The sequence below is a fragment of the Mobula hypostoma genome, chromosome 12 (genome assembly GCF_963921235.1).
Source record: "Mobula hypostoma chromosome 12, sMobHyp1.1, whole genome shotgun sequence".
Classification (NCBI taxonomy): domain Eukaryota; kingdom Metazoa; phylum Chordata; class Chondrichthyes; order Myliobatiformes; family Myliobatidae; genus Mobula; species Mobula hypostoma.
The window spans coordinates 19974308-19999055 of NC_086108.1; the positions used below are offsets into that span (position 1 = coordinate 19974308).

The 24748-nt window shown below is 37.8% G+C and overlaps 1 protein-coding gene across 3 annotated transcripts in view; it reads left to right on the plus strand.

Annotated features, from left to right (window-relative positions):
• klhl20 (kelch-like family member 20) overlaps positions 1–24705 on the plus strand; it is a 78178-nt gene extending 53473 nt beyond the window's left edge. Inside the window, exons 5-11 of one of the 3 annotated variants that reach the window (XM_063063710.1) lie at positions 8413–8528; positions 9318–9501; positions 11610–11753; positions 13523–13656; positions 14547–14755; positions 20118–20224; positions 23219–24705. In XM_063063710.1, coding sequence (XP_062919780.1) covers positions 8413–8528; positions 9318–9501; positions 11610–11753; positions 13523–13656; positions 14547–14755; positions 20118–20224; positions 23219–23303 — 979 coding nt within the window. In that variant the 3' untranslated portion in view covers positions 23304–24705. Of the gene's footprint in view, positions 1–8412; positions 8529–9317; positions 9502–11609; positions 11754–13522; positions 13657–14546; positions 14756–20117; positions 20225–21794; positions 23195–23218 lie in introns of those variants that run through there. The other 2 variants (XM_063063708.1, XM_063063709.1) reach the window with 2 other exon arrangements.
• The last annotated feature ends 43 nt before the right edge of the window (positions 24706–24748 follow it).

Consider the following 24748-nt stretch of genomic DNA (forward strand, 5'->3'; position numbering starts at 1 on the left):
ATAACATTAGTAGGTAGAGTCAATGTTGTAAAAATGAATATATTTCCTAGATTACAGTATCTGTTTCAAACATTACCAATAGAATTGCCACAGAAATTTTTTCAAGAGTTAAATAAATGTGTGAGAAAATTTCCTTGGAAAGGTAAAATGTCAAGAATATCATTGGAAAAATTGACGTGTAAATTTGGGTTAGGAGGGTTACAACTTCCAAACTTTAAAAACTATTATAAAGCAAATCAACTTAGATTTATTGCATCTTTCTTCGATGATCAAAAACCAGCATGGATTAAAATAGAACTAGACAAGATGGGAGAAAATAGACCTGAAGATTTTATATATAAATGGGAATCTAAATTGATACGGGAAAAGAAAGAATCTCCTATATTAACACATTTGATTGATCTATGGAATAAGATAAATGTTGATAATGAAACACAGAAATCTCTATTAGCAAGGAGACCTTTGTTCCAAAACAGACTTATTCCTTTTACAATGGACAATCAACTTTTATATAATTGGTACCAAAAAGGGATTAAATTTATAGGAGATTGTTTTGAACGAGGTATATTGATGTCATTTGAACAATTGAAGGATAAATATAAAATATCTAGTAATACTTTCTTTTGTTACTTTCAATTAAGGGCTTACTTAAAAGGTAAGCAGGGTCAAAGAATGTTTTTGCCAAAACCTAATGAAATTGAAATTTTAATCCAAAAAGGGAAAATTAAAAAATTTATTTCTTGTATGTATAATTTGATTCAAGAACAGACAATTAAACAAGGAACCCATAAGTCAAAGCAAAAATGGGAAACAGATCTGAATATTATTATTGATGAAACAAATTGGTCAAGACTTTGTCTTGACAGTATGACAAATACAATAAATGTTCGACTTAGATTAGTACAATATAATTTTTTACATCAATTATATATTACACCGCAAAAAATAAATAGATTAAATTCAAATTTTTCTGATAAATATTTTCGGTGTAATCAAGAAATTGGTACTTTTTTACATTCTACTTGGTCTTGTTTTAAAATTCAACCCTTTTGGATAAATTTAAGAATCTTATTGGAACAAATTACTGCAATTCAACTTCCACAACTTCCACATAACCCTGTATTATTTTTATTAGGTGATATTGAAGGGATAAAACCGAAACTTAAATTGAATAAATATCAGAAAGAATTTATAAAAATTGCATTGGCAGTAGCTAAGAAGACTATAGCAGTTACTTGGAAATCTGATTCGTAATTAAGTATGGATTGTTGGAATAATGAAATGGCTAGTTCTATTCCACTTGAAAAAATTACTTATAATTTAAGAGATAAATATGTAACATTTTTGAATATTTGGCGCCCTTATTTACAAAAGATAGGATGGCATATTTAAGTGCTCCGATAAAGACTTTGGTCACTTGGGGAAAGTAACGAATAATTATACCAAATTCATTTTGAATCCCATGGAGCATGTGGAAACCTTCCAATAACCAGGCGGTTCTTTTCTTTTTTTTTCTTTTTCTTTCTTTTTAGGTAGGAGATAGTATTAAACAGGAAATTAGAAATGTGTGCAATAAAGGAACAGCAGTTATAATGGGTGACTTCAATCTACATGTAGACTGGGTGAACCAAATTAGTAAAGGTGCTGAGGAAGAGGATTTCTTGGAATGTATGCGGGATGGTTTTTTGAACCAACATGTCGAGGAACCAACTAGAGAGCAGGCTATTCTGGTCTGGGTTTTGAGCAATGAGGAAGGGTTAATTAGCGATCTTATCGTGAGAGGCCCCTTGGGTAAGAGTGACCATAATATGGTGGAATTCTTCATTAATATGGAGAGTGACATAGTTAATTCAGAAACAAAGGTTCTGAACTTAAAGAGGGGTAACTTTGAAGGTATGAGACGTGAATTAGCTAAGATAGACTGGCAAATGACACTTAAAGGATTGACGGTGGATATGCAATGGCAAGCATTTATAGGTTGCATGGATGAACTACAACAATTGTTCATCCCAGTTTGGCAAAAGAATAAATCAAGGAAGGTAGTGCACCCGTGGCTGACAAGAGAAATTAGGGATAGTATCAATTCCAAAGAAGTAGCATACAAATTAGCCAGAGAAAGTGGCTCACCTGAGGACTGGGAGAAATTCAGAGTTCAGCAGAGGAGGACAAAGGGCTTAATTAGGAAGGGGAAAAAAGATTATGAGAGATAACTGGCAGAGAACATAAAAACGGACTGTAAAAGCTTTTATAGATATGTAAAAAGGAAAAGACTGGTAAAGACAAATGTAGGTCCCCTGCAGACAGAAACAGGTGAATTGATTATGGGGAGCAAGGACATGGCAGACCAATTGAATAATTACTTTGGTTCTGTCTTCACTAAGGAGGACATAAATAATCTTCCAGAAATAGTAAGGGACAGAGGGTCCAGTGAGATGGAGGAACTGAGTGAAATACATGTTAGTAGGGAAGTGGTGTTAGGTAAATTGAAGGGATTGAAGGCAGATAAATCCCCAGGGCCAGATGGTCTGCATCCCAGAGTGCTTAAGGAAGTAGCCCAAGAAATAGTGGATGCATTAGTGATAATTTTTCAAAACTCGTTAGATTCTGGACTAGTTCCTGAGGATTGGAGGGTGGCTAATGTAACCCCAATTTTTAAAAAAGGAGGGAGAGAGAAACCGGGGAATTATAGACCAGTTAGCCTAACGTCGGTGGTGGGGAAACTGCTGGAGTCAGTTATCAAGGATGTGATAACAACACATTTGGAAAGCGGAGAAATGATCGGACAAAGTCAGCATGGATTTGTGAAAGGAAAATCATGTCTGACGAATCTCATAGAATTTTTTGAGGATGTAACTAGTAGAGTGGATAGGGGAGAACCAGTGGATGTGGTATATTTGGATTTTCAAAAGGCTTTTGACAAGATCCCACACAGGAGATTAGTGTGGAAACTTAAAGCACACGGTATTGGGGGTAAGGTATTGGTGTGGGTGGAGAATTGGTTAGCAGACAGGAAGCAAAGAGTGGGAATAAACGGGACCTTTTCAGAATGGCAGGCAGTGACTAGTGGGGTACCGCAAGGCTCAGTGCTGGGACCCCAGTTGTTTACAATATATATTAATGACTTGGATGAGGGAATTAAATGCAGCATCTCCAAGTTTGCGGATGACATGAAGCTTGGCGGCAGTGTTAGCAGTGAGGAGGATGCTAAGAGGATGCAGGGTGACTTGGATAGGTTGGGTGAGTGGGCAAACTCATGGCAGATGCAATTTAATGTGGATAAATGTGAAGTTATCCACTTTGGTGGCAAAAATAGGAAAACAGATTATTACCTGAATGGTGGCCGATTAGGAAAAGGGGAGGTGCAACGAGACCTGGGTGTCATTATACACCAGTCATTGAAAGTGGGCATGCAGGTACAGCAGGCGGTGAAAAAGGCGAATGGTATGCTGGCATTTATAGCGAGAGGATTCGAGTACAGGAGCAGGGAGGTACTACTGCAGTTGTACAAGGCCTTGGTGAGACCACACCTGGAGTATTGTGTGCAGTTTTGGTCCCCTAATCTGAGGAAAGACATCTTTGCCATAGAGGGAGTACAAAGAAGGTTCACCAGATTGATTCCTGGGATGGCAGGACTTTCATATGAAGAAAGACTGGATGAACTGGGCTTGTACTCGTTGGAATTTAGAAGATTGAGGGGGGATCTGATTGAAACGTATAAGATCCTAAAGGGATTGGACAGGCTAGATGCAGGAAGATTGTTCCCGATGTTGGGAAGTCCGGAACGAGGGGTCACAGTTTGAGGATAGAGGGGAAGCCTTTTAGGACCGAGATTAGGAAAAACTTCTTCACACAGAGAGTGGTGAATCTGTGGAATTCTCTGCCACAGGAAACTGTTGAGGCCAGTTCATTGGCTAAGTTTAAGAGGGAGTTAGATATGGCCCTTGTGGCTACAGGGGTTAGGGGGTATGGAGGGAAGGCTGGGGCGGGGTTCTGAGTTGGATGATCAGCCATGATCATAATAAATGGCGGTGCAGGCTCGAAGGGCCGAATGGCCTACTCCTGCACCTATTTTCTATGTTTCTATGACTATATATGGGGGGGGGAGGGTTAAGGGGAGGGGGGAGGGTAGATTCTTTTTTTCATATATTCTTTTTGAAAATTCAATAAAAATTATATTAAAAAAAGTGACTATTAATACTGTGTACTATTCTGTTTGGATAAATAATACAAACATTTCAGTGAGTGTAAAATAGAATCTAAGTGGGTAAGCTGCTGGTTAAATAGCTGCTTGCACAGTGGTACTAAGAACAAGCTGTGTTGAAAGAACTATTTAGTTCACACATGTTCCTGTTGCTTGTCAGAACTAATATCTTGTCCCATGGGGAGCAGAGTACATCACTGGGATTCAGTGTTGATCCTGACTGACTTGGTTTATGTAGACAATGAAATCTGGAGAAGCAGATAATTTTTTACATTTTAGTATTTCACAAAGTTTTTAACCATGTTCCTGAATTTTGTGTGGTCTTCTATTTACAAAATATCAAAGGTAAAATTCAATTCATTGTCTATAAATACACTTTTTGGCCACTCAACCAGTAACCTAATAATAACCTTCCCTTCAGTGCAGTGACATTTATCAAGGATAGCAAACTTGACATTGCTCACAATGTCAACCAATATACTGAAGTGCAGAGACAAAATACTGTATAGCAAGAGCATGTCATTCTGAGAAAGCAAGCTTTGTGCAAAGTTTTAATATAAAGATGGACACGTTTTTTGTTGGATGCATTGATGACTTCTAACCACGTTTCTCTTTAAGTCTTGCAGTGAGAAGGAAAACAGTCTTTGTTTTCAAATTGTACAAGCTCAGATCTGTTCACAGTTTGGTTTAGAGATATGCAACATAGAAGTGGGCTCTTCATCCCACCATATCTATGTTGTACTTTTTGTCCATCTACACATCTTTTTCACTGACTCTTCCCTGGATGTTTCATCTACACATGGTTATTGTTCATTAAAGCAACCTCGTAACCTGCATTAAGATTTGTGACTTATTTAATATTGAAAGCTATGATTTCATTGAACCCTACATTGGGATGTTGCTAACTATTTTAAGTTTTTGATTCTTGCACTTTGTTTGGATTGCTCAAGCTCTAGAATTGCAATTTATAAAGCCTTGATTGCAATTATGCTAAATGGTATGTTGCCAAGAGAAAATATGAGATTTTAATAGTATAAAGGAAGGGAGTGGTATCCTTTTGCTCATAGTTGTTAATTGCAGCTTAATATCAAGTAAACTAACATATAAAAATAGTTTAGTAATTTTCTCTGGGCTGCACAGTACTTATCCCAGTAAAATTACAGCAGCTGATTACCCATTTTCTCCAAAACAGTTTCACTTGTTTAGAGAGATTGATTTTCTGTTTTTTTTCCCTCTAGAATGCATACAGCAGTGCTTTAAGTCACTTCCACATTGATAAATTTTGCCTAGTACATTTTTTTTACATAGTAATAGTAAATGCTTATTTCAAAAAAAAAATTCTGCGTATTTGTTATGCCTATGTTGAAGCAATTGCGGGTGAAATGGATAAATCGGTGACCTGCTGCTGGGTATGTTATAGAGCCACTGAGACAGCCTTTCTAGAGTGACAACTTGTATAGAACATAGAATAATGCAGCGCTGGATAGGCTACTCAGCCCATGATATTTCAGTCAATGCTAATTCATGCTAAGTATCCTCCTTTTGCATATCCATATCCCTTTGTTCCCTTCATGTTCTCTTAAACTCTTCTAAGCTCTCTTAAATTCTACCAAACTAGCTGACTCTAATCATCCAGGCAGCTACCACACTTCGCATTTTTTTTGCCCTTAAAAATTCCCCCTCTAACCTTAAAAGCATGTCTCTGGTGATTGACATTTTGAACCTGAGGAACAGATTCTAACTGTTTACACCTCTGTGCCTCTTGCAATTAAAAAAAAAACTTCTTTCAAGTCTCCCCTCAGTCTTTGATGCACTTAGGAGAACAACCCCAGTTTCCCAGCCTGTAATTATTGCTCATGCCCTCTAATCCAGGCAGCATCCTGGCAAATGGCTTCTGTACTCTTTCCACAATCTCCACATCTTTCCTATAATGGGGCAACCAGAACTACATGCAATATTCCAAGTACGGCCTGACGGAAGTTTTGTATAACTGCAGTATGACTTCCTTACTCTTATACTTAACACCCCTATCAGGAAGGCAAGCCTACTTTAACACCAGTTTATCCAGGTGTGTAGCTATTTTCAGTGAACTATGGCCCTGGACCCCAAGATCCCTATGTACTTCAGCAGCAGTAAAAGGCCTAATATTAATTATACTTTTTCTTCCCAGTTGACCTCCTGAAATGCAACACCTCACACTTACCAGATTAAATTGCATCTGCCACCTCTCTGCCCATATATGTACTGATTTATATCCTGCTGTATTCTTTGATAGTCCTTGATATTGTCCACATTTCCACCAATCTTAGTGTTAACTGCAAGCTTGCTAATCCATCCATCTACATCTTCATTCAAATCATTGATATACAGTGCCTGTAAAAAGTATTCACCCCCTTTGGATGTTTTCATGTTTTATTGTTTTACAACACTGAAGCACAGTGGATTTAATTTGGCTGTTTTTGAGACTGGTCAACAGAAAAAGACTCTTTCATGTCAAAGTGAAAATAGGTCTCTACGAAGTGATCTAAATTAATTAAAAATATAAAACACAAATAATTGATTGCATAAATTATTCACCCCCTACAAATCAGTATTTGGTAGATGCACCCTTGGTAGCAGTTACACCCTTGAGTCTGTGTAGATAGGTCTCTGTCAGCTTTGCGCATCTGGACACTGCAATTTTTCCTCCATTCTTTTTTACAAAACTGCTCAAGCTCTGTCAGATTGCATGGGGATTGTGAGTGAACAACCATGTTCAAGACCAGCCGCACATTCTCAATTGGATTGAGGTCTGGTCTCTGACTTGGCCACTCCAGGAAATTGACTTTATTGTTTTTGAGTCATTCCAGCTTTGGCTTTATGCTTGGTGTCATTGTCTTGCTGGAAAAAGATCATCTCCAAAGTTGCAGTCCTCTTGCAGACTACATCAGGTTTTCCTCCAGGATTTCCCTGCATTTTGCTGCATTTGTTTACTCTCTGCCTTCACAAGCCTTCCAGGGCCTGCTTCAGTGAAGCATTCCCACATCATGATGTTGCCACCACCATGCTTCCTGGTAGGGATGGTGTGCTTTTGATGATGTGAGGTGTTTGGCTTACGCCAAACATAGCATTTAGTCTGGTTAAAACTCAATTTTGGTTTCATCAGACCCAAGAACCTTCTTTCAGCTGACTTCAGGGTCTCCCACATGCCTTCTGGCAAACTCTAGATGAGATTTCATGTGAGTTTTTCAACAGTGGCTTTCTCTTTGACACTCTCCATAAAGTTGCAACTGGTAGAGCACCCAGGCAACAGTTGTGTGCACAGTCTCTCCCATCTCAGCCACTGAAGCTTGTAACTCCTCTAGAGTTGTCATAGGTCTCTTCGTGGTCTCCCTCACTAGTCCCTTCTTGCACTGTCACTCAGTTTTTGAGGACTGCATACTCTAGGCAGATTTACAGCTGTGCCATATTCTTTCCATTTCTTGATGATTGACTTAACTGTACTCCAGTGACTTGGAAATTTTCTTGTATCCATCTCCTGATTTGTACTTTTCAATAACCTTCTCACAGAGTTGCTTGAAGTGCTCTTTTGGCTTCATGGTGTAATTTTTGCCTGGATACAACTCACCAGCAGTCGGACCTTTCAGCTACAGATGTATTTTTACTACAAACAATTGAACTACCTTGACGGCACACAGGTTTCCATAAGCAGGTCTCCATTTAACTTAACTAACACCAATTTGCTGCACTAGTGATGACTTGGTGTGTCATATTTAAGGAGGTGAATACGTATGCAATCAATTTTTTTGTGATTTATATTTGTAATTAATTTAGATTACTTTGACATAAAAGCTTTTTTTGTTGATCGGTGCCAAAAAAGTGATTCAATGTTATAAAATACTAAACATGAAAATTTCTGGGGTGGGGGGGGTGGTGGTGAATATATTTTATAGGCACTGTAATATTGCAAACAACAGACGTTCCAGCACCACTTCTTGCGGAACACCACTGGTAACAGACTTCCACTTCTACTCTATTTCTTCTGCCTGTTTGGAAGTGATCTGTGGATCCTGATCAGCATCTTCTCATGGCAGTATTTTGTGGCTGATAATTCAGTACAGGATGTATTATTTATCTTCCTGCTCTGTTAACTTTAATTGTTTTTTCATATGTACAACAGTTAAGTTCTATATAAGAAAATCACTACATTGTTTCTTGTCTCCTTTTTACAGAGACCTTGTTGATGAAGCCAAAAATTATCTGCTTTTACCCCAAGAACGGCCCCTAATGCAGGGTCCAAGGACGAGGCCTCGTAAACCTATCCGATGTGGCGAGGTTTTATTTGCAGGTTTGTAATCTTGCGTAAAATTTATCTTTTAACAGTTCTTAAAATATCAGCTTGTTTTAAGATTTGACTAAAATATACCGTAGATAATGGATGACTTTTGACTTGAGCCACCGTGTGTTTCAGATTTGTTAATGATATTGGAATGTAGCTAGAATTAAGATGGGCCAAAGCTTTATGATAAAAAGAAGTTGAGATTATTAATATCATTAAAAAAGTTTAAGAGAAATTAACAGGTCTAAAACAGGACAAATCTGTTAAAACTAATAGCTGACATCAAAGTGTTCCGAAAAAGGTGGCTTTAGTTGGTGATTATTTTACCAAATTCCCTAGATTGTGGAAACTAGCAGGTTGGAGGGAAACAAATGTAACTTATATACTTGGAGAAGGAAGGAGAGGAAAACATCAAGGAACTCTAGACAAACCAGCCAGATATTGTTTATGACAAAATGATGAAATCCATCAATAAGATCAAGGGCACTCAAAAAATCATGGTGACAAGGCAAGAGTCAGGATGTTTATTTTAATGAATAAAAATTGTGTTTGACAGAGTTAATACAAGTTATTAGATTGGTTATAAATAGCACAGACATGGGATAACTACTGGGAAGTAAATCTAATTCCCAAAATCTATTTGAGGTGCCATAGTCACCAAAAATGAGGCTCAGTCTGGGTTTGAATTGATTGCATAGGTTAAGAATAGGAAACAAAGTAAGAATAAACAGGTTGACTTCAAGTTAACAGATGATTGAATTAAATGGCAAATATTTTCACACCTGAACTCTTGTTTAGTTGGAGGTTGGTGCAGTGGGGATGCAATTTCGAGCGTTGAGCGCTATGATCCTCAGACCAATGAATGGCGAATGGTAGCTTCTATGAGCAAACGGCGGTGTGGAGTAGGGGTCAGCGTGCTAGATGATCTTCTTTATGCAGTGGGTGGACATGATGGCTCATCATATCTAAACAGCGTAGAGAGGTAAGGTGCAATCTGTGTGTGTGTGTGTGTGTGTGTGTGTGTGTGTGTGTGTGTGTGTGTGTGTGTATTTGTGTGTTTGTTTGTGGTTCAAAACTCTGAATACATTTTGTTCCCCATATTCTTTCCTCATTGATGAATACTGTATTTGTACACCTGCAAAATAAATCAGTCAGTCAAACTGATATATAAGATTATACCTTTTACATGATTAATTTTAACTTCAAGTTAATAACCTCACTAAGTACCCACATACAGTTTAGATTTTTAAAAAAGTATATAATACTGCATAGGTGCATCGAGTATACCCAATGAGCAAAGTCCTCTGCATTGCCATCTGTGGATGCAAAAAATAGAGACTGATGATCAGCAGATAGTTTTGCTATCTGTCTCATTTAGTTACACAGAATGTCTCATGTGCACATTTAGATGGTAGCTGAAAGTAGTTGGGCTCAAGACAATTCTTTGAGACAGACCTCCAATAAAACTCTGCAGCTGAGATGATTGCCAACAGCAACCATTGTCATTTTTGCTGAATCTAATTCTAGTCAGCAGAGAGCATTATCTCATTAGCACGCCCTTCCTCCCACCAATCTCCTTGCCCCTGGCTGTACTCTGGTTCAGCATCTTGTCACCAATAATGTTTGTGTATTTGAATAGTTAATTTGAATCTGAGCCAAATGATCAAAGAAGAACCTAAAATTAGAATTAGTGAATCAATGAGTAACCAGGCCATGACGGTTTCCAACAAGAGACCCTAATTACTTCTAGTTTTTTTAATGATGTGAATCCCCTACCATTAGTCACCTTAACAACCATATTGTAGCTTCAAGAGCAGCCCTGTCTGTAGCTATGTAATTTGTGGCAAATGCCTTATCCGACTTCACAGATTCTTTCCATCACCTACAAGGTGCAAGTCAGGAGTTTAATTGAATGTTTGCTCCAACAAAAACCAAGAAGTCGAAAAAGTAACAAAGCTCAAATCTTAACTCCATCTAAGACAAAGCAGTTAACTTGATTATCACTTTTATTGCCAGCTTAAAAATTCAGTCTTTTTCAAGAATAACATTGTTGTGTACCATCTGCAGAATGCTGTGCAGTTACTCATAAAGGCTTCTTTGACTGAATCATCAAACCTCATTACTTCCATTCCACAGGTCAAGACCATCAACTGAAGGAGAATCATACCACTACCAAATTCCACTCCATGTCATGTGCCATCCTGACTTGGAAATACATTGTTTTTCCTTTAGTGTGGAAATGTACATTAAACGTGATGCAATTCGAGAAAGCAACTTGCCATCTTTTCTAAGGATAGACAATAAATGCTGACCTTCCTAGGCCACCTCAGGGTATAAACTTTAAAAAATAGCTATAACAGCTCTGTCAAAGCTGTTTCTAGTATCTCAAACAGTCCTATTGGTATCTCATTTTTCCAGCCAGATTCCACTTTTTAATGGAATTTGATCATTGGCATAATGATAAACATTTTAAGTGGATGATACCTGCTTTCTGGTCTATCTGTCTTTTGTCTTTGTATCTCTTGCTATATTTACACTGACTTAAAATGCTATATCGGATTTCCACCCAACTGGTATTAGTAATGTAGTTGAGAATTGAATTTTGTTCGGCTGCATCTGCACCTGTTTCCTTAAACATAAAACAACATGTTTGTTGAATTATTGAATTCAGTACATGTCTTTTCCATGCCCCCACATGTGGATTCATTCTTCAGATAAGAACATTCAATTTCAGGCATAATCCTAACTTCTGTGTGTGGAGACAATATAGGAAGCACAGTGGTTATCCATGCCATTTTTGCTCAAGTATAAAGAAACACATAAAAAGAAACTAATGTAAAAAATCAAAGGGACAAGAAGTATTGCACAATTAAAATTATCCTTGAATTTTATTATTTCCGTTCTAATATTTGATAAAGCCTGGGAGTATAATTATTCCTTTAATGTAGCGTTTGCTTTTTTTTTTGTAATACTTAAGTTTTAAGAGAAATAAATCTTAAGGTCACAAATTCCACTCGCAGTGTACTCTGTAATTGCGAGTGCTCTGAAACTAGGCATATGTTTTTAATTTTTTAATAATTAAACTTTTAGATATGATCCAAAGACCAACCAGTGGAGTAGTGACGTGGCTCCCACCAGTACATGTCGGACCAGTGTTGGCGTGGCAGTTTTGGGAGGGTATCTGTATGCTGTAGGTGGCCAGGATGGCGTCTCTTGTCTGAACATTGTGGAAAGGTAAACTTGTGGAGTGTTTCTTCCTAACGTGATCTGATAGCAGTAATTGTGTGGTGCAGTAAGTAGCATAGCAATGTTGCCTGTCAACATGCCGCGTTATGGAGTGGACAAGCACCAGTGTGTGTTTGTGATTCCGCTCTGTGGGGTCTGCTCTCACACAGGCTGTTAGTGAAAGGACAAAGTGAAAGCAAGAAGTTTTTTCATCACGGATAACTACAATGCCTCTTCACTGGTTAAATATTAAAGTACTTGTCAAGCTACAGAACCATGACATTTAATTCCCCAGCCACAGAAAATTTACATCAAGGGGAGCTTCAGACCATAATCTTATATATAAGGTAATGCATTACTGGCAGCCTGGTGCCTTGATGGAAGTGGATAATATCTATACCAGAAACCTGATTTGAAACTTGAAATGTTCATATATTAGAGCGCACTCATAGTATAGGTAGTATGCTTGGTTATGATGCTTATTATTCCAGAGGGGTGGTGGTGGGAGGGATAGGGTTCACTTGTATATATCTCTCCCTTTATTTTCAAATTCTAGATCCTTTCACTGATTTGTAGATGTGAACAAAATAATGTATAAACAATCAATTTAATGATATTACGTGCAAAATATGAAAAGTATTACTTCAGTAATGCATCTTGATGTTTTGCTTTATTTAAGATTAGCACATTCTGACAAATAATTTTTGCATTCCTTCCCCTTTTTTATCATTCCCCTTTGACCATTCCTCTTTTCTCTGCATCTCTCAGCCTTAATCACTCTGAGATCGATTTTGAGGAGATCTGGCTGTATCTATGCTCTAATGACTGATTATTTTTAGGGTTATGAGAATGAGTGGATTAAATTGCCTTTAAGTTCTGTTATTTTTCCTCACTTCTTAGAAAGGCATTTCTTTTACTTGTACTTTGCTGACATCTTTCCAGTGATTACACTGTAGTGCAGCAAGTTGGCACAGATCAGCAGGCTACCTACATAAAGAATGCTTGTGTATTCAACTTCATGTACTCTGGCAACTGTTCTGCTGTTTTATACGAACTCCCTGATAAATGGACAGCAGTATTACTAGATATCTAGAAATAAAGTTTTGTGGATGCTGGAAATCTGAATTAAGAACAGAAATTGTTGGAAATATTTAGCAGGTCAGGTGGAATCTGTGGCCAGAGAAACAGAAATAAAATTGAAGGTAAGTGACCTTTCACTAGAACAAAAAGGTCATGAACTAGAAATGCTGACCATGTTTCTCTTGATATAGATGCTGCCTGATCTGCTAAGTATTTCCAATATTTGTTATTTTTCGTTTCCATATTACTGGATATTTTGAATTCATTAAGTCTTTTTATTATATATGTTGTTACTTGGCCCAATACAAAGGAATTTTAATTTTAAACTCTATTATAAATTTTCATACAACAGATGTTCAGGTTTTCCAAGATATGGTATAATAATTGCACATTTTAAGATCGGTATTGATTTAGAAGAACGGTGTTTGGAAGAGGATTTTTAACAAAATCAGCAGTCCCTTAAAACCCAAAGGAACTCCTTCAAGTTGGTCTTCATTGAATTATATCTTCCTCCAGTTATCCTGGTCTGCATAATTTAAAATATGCGAGATCAAAAATAAATTGAACGATGCATAGTTAACCAATTTGATTCAACTGTGAATATACGAGAGATCTTTCAGTGCAGATGGTTGGAAATTCGATCTTTGCTTTCAGTGGTTCTGCATGAAGTGATACAGGCAAAAATATTTTCATTCTAGGTTTGACCCGAAAGAGAATAAATGGGCACGTGTGGCTTCAATGAGTACCAGACGGCTAGGTGTGGCAGTTGCTGTATTAGGTGGATTTCTTTATGCTGTTGGTGGATCTGATGGTACTTCTCCCCTTAATACTGGTATGTTTATTCTGTGTAGAAAGATTTATGTATTTATTTATTTAGTGACACGGCACAGAGTAGGCCCTTCCGGCCCTTCGAGGAACGCCACCCTAGCAACCTCACAAGCCTGGTTAAATCTAACCTAAACATGGGACAATTTACAATGCATAATTAACCTACCCAGTACGTCTTTGGATTGTGGGAGGAAACCGGAGCATCCAGGCAAAACTCACACATTCCGAGACTCCTTACAGAATGGCACCAGAATTGAACTCCAAAATCCAGAACTCCCCACAATGTAATAACATCGTGCTAACCACTATGCTACAGTGGTGCTCAAATTCTGTTACTCCATTATGACAGTGACTCCATAATTCATATCCCTGTGCAGTATGATTTACAATTAGAGCCTGAAACAGAATTAATTTTTGAGAATACCACAGTGTAAGAGCATTTTCTTTTATCAAAGATCCAGAAAATAAATAATGATGTACTTGTAAATGTTGTGTAGGCGACAGTGTCCAGTTACCTTAGTGGTGAGACTTGACCCTCTGTGTATTGTTTCATGGGTCCTTTTTTCACTATGGAATAGAAGGTGCTGCACACAAGGAGCTGAATTGAGCCCTTTTTGCACTAAAAAGGTAACTAAAAATTAACAACTGAGTATTCTTATATAATGTCTTTGTGCATAGGCTTGAGAACTGATCGGGTTGTTAATACAGCTCCTTTTGGACTGATGAAAGTGGTTTGTAACACAAAATCCAATAGAAAGTGACATTTTGATTTATAACTTTTGAAAAGTATGCAAGATGCACAACTGTAGGGAGAGAGGGATATTTCAGATCAGAGGAGAACTTCCATGGTACTATGGTGGCTGATCAAGATTGGCTTGTATTTTCTACCTGTAGTTGAACGCTACAGTCCACAGGAAAACCGATGGCATACCATTGCACCGATGGGAACTCGCCGAAAGCACTTGGGATGTTCTGTTTACCAGGACATGATTTACGCCGTTGGAGGAAGAGATGATACCACAGAATTAAGCAGTGCTGAGAGATTCAATCCCCGTACTAACCAGTGGTCTCCAGTTGTGGCTATGACATCACGGAGGAGTGGGGTGAGTATAGATCCTAATGAAGCAGATGTGAATTGGATTTCCAGAGTAAAACAGCAATGCTTCATTAGAATAATGAAATAGAAGGATGTTGAATAGTCTTTGCACAAGATACCTCAAGCTGGTCAGCCACTGCCAAAACGGGATTAAAGCAAAAAAGTCATTTTCTTTCAAATCCCATCTTGGCAGTGGCTGTCCAGCTTGAGATATCTGTAGACACCTTGTTAATCTTAACAAAATAGGTGCTAGATTTTGAAAATTTGGAGGGACTAATATATAAAACAATTTTCACTGAGCCACGTGATATTGTTGTCATGTTCTTATATGGTCTGTTGGCTTTTTGCATGGATTCAGTATAACCTTTATTCTGTCCCTCAAAGCCACATTGGTCACTCACACAACAGTTGTCCTTGTATCGTTATCTTGTGACTTTATTCCATGTGCAGGGTGAATGTTTTGAGAGTAATGAAAAGAGCTGTGAATAGTTAACTCTCTTGTTCTATCTTTGATTGCAAGTTGGCAGCAGGCCAATACTTTTCTGTCTGATCTCTAACCTCATATTCTCTACCTTACATCGATCTTAACCTCAAATAAATGCTTAGATCTGCAGTGAAGTCAAGATTTAGAATTGACCAGATTAGCTGATTGTGGATAGTAACACAAATATACACACTTTAATTCCTGTAAGATGATAATAATCAAATAACCTTCAGAAACTCTATGTAAGTACTCTAAAAATACATTTTGAACAATGTGAAAATTAGTTTCCATCTATCCTATCAAATTTATTGAGCATCAAAAATACATTAATTTGATAACCACATGTTCAAGGGAATACAAGCCAATCCTATACTATTTCAGTAGACAGTTATCTAATATTCCCAGTATGCCCATTTATATTTGCACCATGTACTGTATACCTTAATAAGGTTCAACTTCCCAACTTGCTTACATCTTTCCAGTGCCTTGGGATATTCAGGAGGCTCATTTTTGATTTGATCTTTCACCAAGAAGAGTGATAGAATTTGTATTCTTTAGTTGCCCAGCACCAGATTCTTGAAACATACTCATTCTATTCTGAGATCAGTCACAGGAAGAAATTAAAAGGCAGACAAAGCATCCTTGAAGCAACGCAACATCCCTTCTGACTTCTAGGAGTCCTTTATGTTCACTCAAAATGGAGGAGCATTAGAGATGATATTGAGAATGGTGAGTTTATTTATCAGGATAAGATAGAGACCTTGTGAAAATGTCAAAAGAAGTGTCCCACTTTACAAACAACACTCCTATGTATTCTATCGGCTAAGATGCTAACAGAGTGCCTCAGCTATAAAAACCACTGCCTCACAGCACCAGCAACCCAAGTTCAATCTTGTATTCAAGTGCTGTCCTTGTATAGTTTGCATGTTCTCCCAGTGCCTGCATATTTCCTATTGGTACTCCAATTTCTTCTCGGATATGCAGATTGGTAGTTTAGTTGAACATTGTAAATTGCCTCTGGTGTGTAGGTGAATAGTAGACTCTGGAGGCTTAGGGAAGGCAGATTAGGTGGGGGTACAATTGCTGCAATTGAATAGTTGCTGTGGAGTGGTCTCAGTGGGATAATGGGTCTGTTTCCATGCTGTATCTGTCTTTGTCTGTGATTTCCACCTTGGCTTCATCAGCCACCTCAGAACTCTCAAAAGTGGCTGAAAGCATCATTTCCAAGCTATATTGTGAATGAGGAAGGAAGAGAAAATAAATTAGATTTTTTTTTGCCTTTTATGAACTAAATCTTCAATTATAATTCACCAATTAAGTCTTGAATTCCCTTGGTTTCACTGCTTCATTGAATAGAAGTTATCACTAAGACATGTATCTAAATTACTTTTGATTAAAATAAATTCTTCTGAATTTTTCATCTATTTGATTGTTAAAGTTCCTAAGTTAGCTAGAACTTTTTAAGATTCAGTATATGTTCCCTACTGTTGTACTTAGTACTTCTGTTTATGAACTGAAGATGCCATAGACTTTGCTAACTACTCTTTCAATATGTTTGATATGTTCAAAGATCATGCACATGTAACCCTCATCCCACCAGGTCTCTCTCCTACACTTCTTAGAACTCTGGTGTTTATAACTATGCATCACTTCAGCTATAATGTATCACCTCACACTTCGCAGTATTAAATTCCATCTGCCAGTCATCTGTCTGTTGTACTGCCTGCCTGCATCCTGCTGTTTCTGATTGGTATCATCTTTACTGTTTCCTGCATTTCCTGTTTTAGTCCATCAGGAAATCTTCCTGTTGTGACTAAACTAAAACTGAGTCAAAGGGAAGTTATAACTGGGAAATATAAAATTCTCTATTCACACAACAATTCCAAGAGAATCTCACTCACCTGACAATATTTTGTACTTCAACAGAAAATTAACAATAAACAATTAACTACAGTTTCAATTGCTTTGATCGCCTACTTAACTTTAACATTCTAAATATAGTCCGGTAAATTTACAGATTACATTTTTTTTTACAATGGTAGCACATCCCAACTAGCAGAAGCTCTTTGAATATTTCAGGATGTACCCCCTTTTCTCTTGTGTTGAGGGTGGCTCCATGAATATACAATTTACCAGAAAGCTAAGAGACAAAGCAGATCTGTCGTGCACTGTGCATTAAGAGGCAGGATTACACTTTTAACAATGTGGTAGTAGCAGTAATATTTGCCCATTGTCTTCTATTAGCTTCAAATAGACAGAATCAGAATGTCCCATAATATCATAACTCCAAAATTATCCCTAACACATTCTAAGCACATCCTGCTATCATTACTTTATCTGACCTCCTTGTAACTCCAGGAATCGATGGACTCTTAACAGCCTTCTGAAATGGAAAAAGAATATCCAAAGTCTTGACCTAAACCTTCAACAACCCCTTCGCTTGCACAGATGCTTGACAGTTGAGTTCTTCAAGTAGCTTATTTTTTTTGTTGCCTTCTGAAATGGCCTTGCAGGTCACACAATTGTATCATAACCCCCATATTAAAACAGAAAGGAAGCATGCAACCAGACACCCTGCATCAACAAGGAACCAAGTTCATTCACAGTAAGGTCACTCTCAGATGTATGAGGACCGCTGCCTCCAGTGGAAGAGTTCTCCTACATCCCCTCAGATAAAGGCTTTAATATAGTTTAATGATGTCCTTTAGACGGAATGCCAGACTCCTCCATCACAAACATTAGGAATATCCTGTACCTCTAGCACCGGGGGTTTTCCAGCATTGACAAGGACACTGCTTTGAGTGACTATGTTTGAAGAATATTGGGGATAGTTTGCCAATTGCACAAATTGAAATTTAATTTCCTCTGTGCTATGTGGCTACATGACCAGATGGCCAGTTTTTGTGTAGGATATTAGGAAGATTAGAGTTTTATTGGGCATAATCTTGTTTTGCGGATGAATTGTGGTTGTGACAATGCATCAGCAAGACAGGATTTTGCCTAGTGGAGCCCTGTCCTTATTTTTACTTGGTGTTTTTTCTGAAAGATGGTTGTCAGTGGGATTGGGGTTGTGGGAAGTATCTACTGTTGAAGGATGTAAGGATTTTCTTTGGTGATATTTGGCTGAATCCTGGAGCTATACACCTTGGTTTTAAGAGAGGAACTATGACATTGTCAAAAGCCTTGTGTCTCTGAATTATTCTTTGGAGGTGTTGGTGTCAATATAAAATGATCGTATGTCACCCTTAACTTGTGTTAATTTCCTTAGAAGCTGTGAACTTGCCACACCTTAGTGTATAGAATTACTTCGTTTGACTGGAGGTATCAAACTTGGAGTAGAGCTATCCTGAACATTTTCAGCCACTAAAGAGCTCTATAGATAATGTATTGGACTGCTCAGGTTCAGCTACTCAATCTGGGATGCCCTACATTTAAGTATATTCACTATGAACCTAGAACTTGAGGTAGATTTGCAGCGTCTAATTTTTGCTAGGATTCCCCAGTATTGTACTGGAAGTCACTTCTCAGTTGATATGTTTGGCCTGACCTAGCACCAATATTCCCTGTGATATTTTTTTACAGCTCGCATACCAGCCTTTGCTCTGAGCAGGAAATTTTTAGACAACCTGAAAACTGTGTGGCACTTACTATAAAACATTATATAAAAGAAAATTGCAGCTTAGAGGGAACAGTGCCTAACAGAAGATTGAAGACCTTGTTGATTCTAACTGGCATGCAGGGCACAGATTTAGAAGACAATACAGATGGGAAGCTGTAATTTTAAATTATTTTAATTTAATTATTTGAATCTTTATTATTTATTTAATTTTAAAGCTTAAGTGTCTCAGTGTCAGACATTGAAGTTACTAAAATCACTGATGGTTTTGACAGAAGACGAAAGACCACCAATTTAAACTGTTTCCCTTCATTCCCTGCACAAACAATACAAGTATTGGGCTAAATGCCTCTTGCACTCCTATTGTGTCCTACTATCCCTGGCAAGTCCATTCAGGTACTGTTAATACTCAGCAGGTTAGGAAGCATCTGTGGAAAGAGAAATTGCTATTGTTTCAGTTCAATGCTGTTTTATCAAAATTGGAAAAGTGGAGGAAACTTGCATGGGTTGGGAAGAATGCATAGAATTAAATGAATGATAGGATGCAGACCAAAGTTGCCTTGGTAACAATACTTTCAAAGCTGTCTAGTTAATAGATGAATGAAGTCATTTTATATATTTAAAAAGAACAAAAGGACATAGTGGACCTGTAAGATGCAGAACCGGGTAGTTCCTGGAAACTTGGGCCGCTGGATCAGACAGCATTTGTGTGATGGAAAAACTGAGCTAAGGTTGCAGGTAAATGACCTTGGAACTGGTCAGTTCAATTCTTTACGATTACGAAAGGGAGGTTATTTGAAATTATTGAACTTTGAATCTAGAGTCCCAAGGGCAGCCAGTTGCCTCGGCAGAAGATAAAATGATCTTCTTCAAACTTGTATTGACGTCAGTAGAGCAGCCCGAAATGTTGACTATACTCTTTTCCATAGATGCTGCCTGACCTGCTGAGTTTCTCCAGCATTTTGTGTGTTACCATTTCTTTCGCTAATTTACAAGCCAATTCATCTAAGGTCAATGCAATTTTGTCTGGCTAATAATGGGTAAATACATTAGTGCATTTTTATAAACTCATAACATTTTGCATTGTCAAAACTGATAAAACAAAATTTTTAAGTGGTAAAAATATTTGAAATCTTTTCCTAAAGTATGTACATTTTGCATTGATTCAGTTGGATCTCTTTTCATGAAAGTCTTTAATTTACATGTGCAAATGGTGCGTCTTTACAAAGGAAGAACATGTCAATCTGATTTTTTTTTTCTTTTTCATAGGTTGGCCTTGCAGTTGTTAATGGACAGCTGATGGCAGTGGGTGGGTTTGATGGTACAACTTACTTGAAAACCATTGAAGTTTATGATCCAGATGCAAATACGTGGAGGTGAGCACAAATGGAATTTATGTTAAAACAGATTTAATGCTCCCCATCTGGTTGGAGTACATTCTTATGTGTATTCGGTGTAGAATGCAGAGACAGTTGCATCACAAAATGTAAATCTAGTCTGTACCACTTTTTCCTGCAGGCATTATTGAAGTGGAAATTAGAGCTCTTCATAAGATTATTTCATGCACCTACAGGTAGCAGAGCTCATGGGCACCACGTGCAGTATTTTAATTTTATGAGTAAATACTGATGGAAAAAGGAGCATGGCAATTATATTGTGTCTTCAATTAATGTGGCACTTAAAAAAAAATTTACCTCTCCAACCCGTTTTTTAAAATTTTCTTGTATAACATCCCTTTTCACTAACCCCCCCCCCACCATCGTCTTTCCCCACCATCTCAATTTCTGTCAGTGATCAGTGAATCTAGAAAGATGTAAAGCCCTATAGCACTCTATAGGGCTATAGAGCCTATACCACAGGTTTGGAATTGGACTATTGAAGTATAATTTCAGTATTGAATGTAGAAACTTTAATTGACTTTTTAAGAGTAGCGTGTTGTTGAGCCCACTAGGGGATCATGTATTCTGGATTGGGTGTTGTGTAGTGAAACGTATTTGATAAGGGAGCTTAAGGTAAAGGAACCCTCAGGAGACAGTGATCATATTCTGATAGAATTCACCCTGCAGTTTGAGAGGGAGAAGTTAAAGTCAGGTGTATCAGTATCATAAATTACAGAGGCATGAGAGAGGAGCTGGCCAAAGTTGATTGGAAGGGGACACTACCAGGGATGACAGTAGAGCAGCAATGCCTGGAGATCCTGGGAGCAATTCAGAAAGCGCAGGGTAGAATCATCCCAAAGAAGTAGTAGTATTTTAAAGGGAGGATTATACAACCGTGACTGACAATGGAAGTCAAACCTAACAGAAGAGCTAAAGAAATGGCATATAATAGAGCAAAAATTAGTGGGAAGTTAGAGGATTGGGAAGCTTTTAAAAGCTAACAGAGGGCAAGTAAAAAAGCCATATGGGGGAAAATATGAAATATAAAGGTAAGCTAGCTAACAATACCAAAGAGTATACCGAAGATAATATATAAAAAGAGAGGGTGAGTAAATATTGGACCACTGGAAAATGATGTTGGAGAGGTAGTAATGGGGGACAAGGAAATGGTGAATAAATTGAAGAAATATTTTGCGTCACTCTTCACTGTGGAAGGCACTGGCAATATGCCGGAAGTTTGAGTGTCGGGGGCAGAGGTGACTGCAGTTGCTATTATTAGGGAGAAGGTGCTTGGTAAACTGAAAGGTCTGAAGGTAGATAAGTCACCCGGACAGGATTCTGAAAGAGCTAGCTGAAGAAATTGTAGTGGAATTAGTAATGTTCTTTTAAGATACAGTAGATTCTAGCATGGTTCCAGAGAGTTGGGAAGTTGCAAATGTCACTCTACTCTTCAAAAGGGAAGGAGGCAGAAGAAAGGAAATTATAGGCCAGTTAGCATTACCTCGGTGGTTGGAAAGAAGTTGCAGTCAATTGTTAACTGACAAATCTGTTTGAATTGAGGAAGTAGCAGTCCAGATAGACAAAGGAAAATCAGTGGATGCAAGTGTTTGGATTTTAAGAAGGCTTTTGACAAGGTGCCGCACATGAGGCTGCTCAACAAGGTAAGAGCCCATGGTACTACAGGAAAGATACAAGCATGGATAGAACATTGGCTGATTGGTAGGAGGCAAAGAGAGCCTATAAAGGGAGGCTTTTCTGATTGGCTGCCAGTGACTAGTAGTGTTCTGCAGGGGTTGGTTTTGGGACCACTTCTTTTTACGTTGTATATCTGATTTGGATGATTGAATTGATAGCCAAGTTTGTGGACGATATGAAGAAAGGTGGAAGGGCAGGTATGTGTTGAAGAAACAGAAGGATTTTGACAGATTAGGAGAATGGACAAAGAAGTGGCAGATGGATTACAGTGTAGTGAAGTGTATGGTCATGCACTTTGCTAGAAGGAATAAAATCCATAGACTACTTTCTAAACAGGGAGAAACTTCAAAAACCTGACATGCAAAAGGATTTGGAAGTCCTTGTGCAGGATTCCCTAAAGTTTAATTTGCAGGTTGAGTTGATGCTGAGGAAGACAAATGCAATGTTAGCATTCATTTTGAAAGGACCAGAATAGAAAAGCAAGGATGTAATGCTAAGGCTTCATAGGACACTAGTGAGGCCTCACTTTGAGAATTGTGAGCAGTTTTGGGCCCCTTATTTAAGAAAGGATGAGCTGACATTGGAGAGGGTTCAGGAGAATGATTCGAGGAATGAAAGGCTTATGATATGAGGAGTGATTAATGCCTCTCGGCCTTTACTCACTAGAATTTAGAAGAATGAGGAGGATCTCATTGAAACTTTTTGAATGTTTAAAGGCCTAGATAGAGTGGATGTGGAGAGGATGTTTCCTATGACGGAGGAATCTGGGACCAGAAGGCGCAACCTCAGAATGGCGATAAGGAGGAATTTCTTTTGCCAGAAGGTGGTGAATCTGTGAAATTTGCCACAAGCACTGTGGAGGCCAGCTTATTGGTCGTATTTAAGCTAGAGATTGATAGGTTCTTGATTTGTCATGATGTGAAAGGTTACGGGGAAAAGTCAGGACAGTGAGGTTAAGAGGAAAATGTATCAGCCATGTGAAATGGCAGAGCAGTTTTGATGGGCTGAATGGCCTAATTCTGCTCCCATGTCTTATGGTCTTAATCTGAGTGGCATGATTTCATGTATTGTTCTCCCTTAAACTATGCCCCATTTATACACATGCAGTATGTTCATCTAAGTGTATGACTGCCATTTACTGATTTATTAATAATTTTACACATAAGCCATTGTGCAATTATATTTTGCAAGTTGAATTTTATTTGTGTAAACCTGCAGAAGTTAGAAGTTGTTAATTGCTTTTGTTTACTTCTTTTTCCTTATCCCTATCTTTTGATCCCACCCCACAAAAAACAGGTTGTATGGAGGTATGAATTATCGCAGACTGGGCGGTGGAGTGGGTGTTATCAAAATGACACACTGTGAATCCCACATATGGTAAACCATGAAGTCTGGTATCCTTGCTGCTATTGGATGCTGTAATTGTTTAGGAAAGCACACTTTCATTCTGGTGTTCAGTTCAGTAGAATCTGGCCACTGATCAAAATAAGAGATATTCAAAGCTCCACGTAGTGATGGAAAAAGACTTCTATGTTGGTCCAGTGAACAGTTCTAATGATATTACAGATTGATGCCTGTAGAAGTTTTTTTGTGTGGGAAAGACTTCTCATTCAGAACAGTTGGGAGCACCTCAAAAATGGGCAGAATAGAAAAGTTGCGCAACTGTAACTTGGCTGGTAAGGATGTAATCAACTCTTTAATCCTCATTTTTCAAGGATATTGAAATGAAAACATTTGTTGGTTCACATCATTTGGAGATGATTGACTATCAACATGTGGAAAAAACTTTATTTCTTTCTAATTGAACAATTCCACGGACTTAAAGAAAGAAAATATTTATGTCATGTTAAGTTGGGGCAAATGGAAACTCAGTTGTCCCACTATGGAGACATAACTATTAAAACCACCCATCGCTACTTTTTTTTCCTGATGCTTAATAAATTTTGTGTTTTGTACAGTGATAGTATCTTTTTATTCAAGATACATGAGCAGTAATACAGTTCTTAATTCTCTAAAATATAATAAAACTGGAATCTTAAAGGGCATTGTGTTCATGAGAAAGTGAACATCAAGTTTTTTTCTGTAATTCTAAGTGCACAGTGTGATAATGCATATCACGTAAATTGAGTATAATGTTGTCATGACTAAATATGCATGGTTCTTCCTCCTGGAAGCCTAAAACATTTGCAAAAGATTTTTCTCATGATAAGCATACCTCTTTAGGGTCAATTTGAGATACTCTAGAAAAGTTGATACTAATGCCATCAGATTTCATTTAGGTTTTACTGATAATTAATTAGTATATTTCACATGGAGCATTTCCATAGCTTTAGATGAATAATAAGTGCTAAGACTTTTAAAAACCATAAACTGCACTGTTTTATGACTACAGTGGGTGCAAACAATATAATGAATCTTCTGCTGAATGGCATCTTGTTAGAGGTCTCACAGATCAATCATTAGATTATCTCCGGCTGTGTTGAAAAAAATGACCAGATGTACTTTCATTAGGAAGGAACATAGGTTGGACATTTAAAAATAGAAACATAGAAAACCTACAGCACAATACAGGCCCTTCCGCCCACAAAGTTGTACCGAATATGTCCCTACTTTAGAAATTATTAGGCTTACACATAGCACTCTATTTTTCTAAACTCCATGTACCTATCCAAAAGTCTCTTAAAAGACTCTATTGTATCCGCCTCCACCACCGTTGTCGGCAGCCCATTCCACGCACTCACCACTCTCTGCTTAAAACAAAATACATACCACTGACACCTCCTCTGTACCTACTAAAAAAGAACCCGCATTTACCACCTCATCTGG